Source organism: Lytechinus variegatus, chromosome 14, assembly GCF_018143015.1.
Source record: "Lytechinus variegatus isolate NC3 chromosome 14, Lvar_3.0, whole genome shotgun sequence".
Classification (NCBI taxonomy): Eukaryota; Metazoa; Echinodermata; class Echinoidea; order Temnopleuroida; family Toxopneustidae; genus Lytechinus; species Lytechinus variegatus.
Genome location: NC_054753.1, coordinates 30315778 through 30319515, shown reverse-complemented (window position 1 = coordinate 30319515; position 3738 = coordinate 30315778). Strand labels below are relative to the sequence as shown.

General features: G+C 36.9%; 1 protein-coding gene across 1 annotated transcript; it reads left to right on the top strand.

The window, feature by feature from the left end:
• LOC121428135 (E3 ubiquitin-protein ligase TRIM71-like) lies at positions 1-3738 on the top strand. The gene is made up of 2 exons (XM_041624728.1): positions 1-633; positions 2370-3738. Exons 1-2 carry the CDS (start codon positions 1-3, stop codon positions 3630-3632), a joined length of 1896 nt encoding a protein of 631 aa, XP_041480662.1. The 3' UTR covers positions 3633-3738.

Here is a 3738-nt window from a genome sequence, read left to right as displayed (position 1 = left end):
ATGGCTGAGAAGTGTGAATCAGAGAAAGCTTCAAGCTCTTCACCGAACCTGATATGTCCATTATGTCTTGATATATTTGTCGAGGCAACAATCCTGACTTCATGTGGACACACATTTTGTAGGCAGTGCCTCAAGAAATACGATCTAACCCACCAGGACCTTGATCACATGGTCTGTCCTCTCTGCAGGGAGATCACCAAGTTGTCTGTCAACCGTGTCGATGATCTCCGCCTCAATGTCTCCATCAACGGATGCGTAGACGATTACCACGCCAAGCGTGGAGGGATGAATGCTGTCCTCGAGATGCGACCAAAATGTTCTGGTTGCAAGCTTCAAGGAGATGCTGTCTCATTCTGCAGAACCTGTAATAACTACATATGTGATAAATGTTTGCAATGTCATCAATATCTGTCAGTCTTTGAAGATCATGAGATTGTCTCCATGGATGATGTCATCGAAGGGAAGGTCAGCATTGGTCATTTATTCGAGAAGTGCTCCATCCACAAACCAGAGAACAAGGATATGTTTTGTGAGGACTGTAAGGTCCACGTCTGTCACAAGTGCGTACTTGTTGGTCATAAAGCTCATGAAATCAAGAACCAGGTTGACTTTGAGCAGGAATTGCGACAGAAGGTAAATTCATTCATAATTATCACAGTAAAAAACGCTGTTTAAAATCTATATAACGCTGTTCACTATATGAACCTTACAGGAGTTGTTTAGAGGTTTAATTTTTATTGAGAATCAAATATTAAAAATCAAACTTTGCTGTTTAAGAGTCTAAACATGCACTTTAAAGTCTATTTAAAGGTCAAGTCAACCTCAGAAAAAATGATGATTTGAATCAATAGAGAAATATCAGACAAGCACAATGCTGAAAATTTCATCAAAATCGGATATAATAAGACAGTTATGACATTTCATTCACTATTTATTTTGTTTTTTATTGTTTGAATTATACAATATTTCAATTTTCACGAATTTGACGATTAGGACCTCCTTGCCTGAAGCACAAAATGTTAAAATAATGGAATTCCACGTGTTCAGGGAGGAATGAAACTTCATTTCACATGACAATTACGAGAAAAAAAAATCATATTTCATATAACAAAAAAGAAATAGTGAGTGAGTGATGTCATCAGTTCCTCATTTGCATACCGACCGAGATGTGCAAATAACCGTTTTGTGAAATGAAGCGAAACTTTAAAATGCCATAACTTTCTTATTTTACATCCGATTTTGATGAAATTCTCAGTGTTATGCTTGTTGAATTTTTCTCTTTTTATTCAATTGACGTTTTTGTTGGGGTGGACTTGTCCTTTAAAGAAGTAATGTAAGGTTAAACAGCTTGTATAAGAAAAACATATTTTGAAAGCGTACACTCTTAAAATTTTAGGATCAATTTTTAACCATCACTTGGCAACATACTATCCACAATACTATTGTTTAAAATCTGTCGAAAGTGGGTAATACAAACTAATAATTGGGTAAAAATGAATTGTTCTTAATTGGATAATAATTGCCCAGAATATATACATGTACATATTTTTTTATGAACATACATTACCCAAAACAGTGGACAGTATGTTGCCCAACATTTTAAGCAGGGGCCGCGAAAACGGGGGGTGGGCTGGGGGCTACAGCCTTCCACTTTTTTTTCCAAAACCGTGTACAAAAACGTAAACATGACCATATGATTGTAATTTTTTGCATGGTCAGCCCTCACTTTGAAAACCGTTCCGCGGCCCCGAGGGCGATCATTGATGTCGATGATGAAAACAACAATGATCACACCAGTTTTTATAATGCTTATGATGGTGATGACGATAATAATTATCACAATATTTTTAAACATAAGATATTAAGAACATTAACAGTAAAACAAAAAGGTAATATTGATAATTATAGAATAATGATAATAATAATAATGATTATGATGATGATATAAATGATAATAGTAATAACATTCATAATAATAGTTATAATAATGACATAGAAAATGAGAATATAGAAATATTGATTGATAAAATATAAATATCAATAATAATAGATGGTATTGAATACAGATTGACAATGATCCATAGTATTGTGTAATGCTATAATCTGTATTTAAAATGTTGTTACATTTAATTCTTTTCTTTATTATTTATGTTGAACTACACTGATAAGTATTATCGTTATTGTTTTAATGTGACATACAATTTTGTAATTATAATTATGTTGTGTCTCTTCAAGCTTATTCGGAATGCCGTATGTCATTCTATATGATTTATCCTTGTTTTATAGTATTAGTATTTGTTATTTTCACCTTTATGGGATATTTCCAGATATAACTCGTTGTTTTTACTTTCAAAACTTTCAATTCGTAGGTGACAGACCTTGCTCAGAGATGTGCCGACAAGAAAGCAGAGCTGGAGAAGAACATTCTGAACATAGAAATACAACGTCATGAGGTACACACTGCAGTGCAGACACTACTAGAAGATGTCAGGCAGGCTTACACCATCAAGGCCAAGGAGCTTGAAGAAAATCTTCGAAATGTCACCGAGCAAATACATGCCTTAGAACGTAGTTTTGAAGACGACCTCAACGTCTTGAAGTCAAAAGATCGACAGAGGATCAAGAGTATTTGTAGTTCAATTACTTTGGTAGATAATGGCAGACTGGGTCATCTTAAGACAGACACTCTATCTGCTAATATCTTGCTCTGTGAGGAACTAGATTCCATGCTGAAGGAGGCTACCGATCACACTTCTGCGTCAGCAATTACGAAGAAAGCACAGGAGAAGAGATTCAAACCAGCAGATGATACTCGCCTTGACCTCGGGAGCATCTCAGGATCAGATCCCAAGATGGAAGTTATTCATTGTGTTGATCTACGGGGAGTGATGTTCGGTATGACAAGGCACTCCAATAGCACTGTCGTTATCGTGTATGGGAGTAATGCACGAGGTATTGATACCATTGATTCAAATGGTGGAAAACAGCTGTATAAAAACATACCCATAAGTGACATGGAATGTTATGATCTGGTTTTGCAACGGGACGGGGCGTTATGTGTGTCCACTGGTACTACAGACGCCTACGTCTACTCTCCCCTTGGCTCCAGGAAAGCAACAATCCACGTGAGAGACAATGGAAATTTTCTCAGAGTTAACAGAAGTCCATCAGATGAAATCATCATTACTAACTATGGAAAACAAGTCTTTATCTATGACCCGACAGGATCCACTCTTAAACATACTGTTGAAACAAAGCACGATACGTGCCAGGCATCTACTACCAGGACGGGTTTGATTGTCACGAGTTCATGTTGGGACGTTCCAAGCGTGGTGACGGTCTATGACAGGGATGGGAATGCTGGTGAGTCTCTACAAGCTCCACGGGATGTCTTCCTGTATGCTGCCGTGGATGAGCAGGACAGGGTGTATGTAGCGAGTGTTGATATGAAGAATAATAATGTCGTGTTCAGACTCTATGATCTTGATGGTTTGAATCTGAAGGAAAGAGTTGAGTTCAAAGTACTTCATATGACATTGGGTTTGAATTTGTGTAACTTGGTTTCCCTCTCCCCAGACATGCTCGCCTTTGCTTGTTACAAGAAGTTATATTTCATCAAGGTATCACTGTAATCCACGTTATATCACACCATGTAGTATTGAAACTGACGTGCTTTCATCCTGCTACAAATTTACTCTAACACGTGTCGATATTCAATACTACATGTATATTACTTAC

What these genes read in the sequence shown, in the direction of transcription:
- LOC121428135 (XM_041624728.1), top strand. Translation starts at nt 1, where the DNA reads ATGGCTGAGAAGTGTGAATCAGAGAAAGCTTCAAGCTCTTCACCGAAC. An exon ending in AGCAGGAATTGCGACAGAAG is followed by an intron (nt 634 to 2,369) that starts GTAAATTCATTC and finishes TTCAATTCGTAG; the next exon opens with GTGACAGACCTTGCTCAGAG.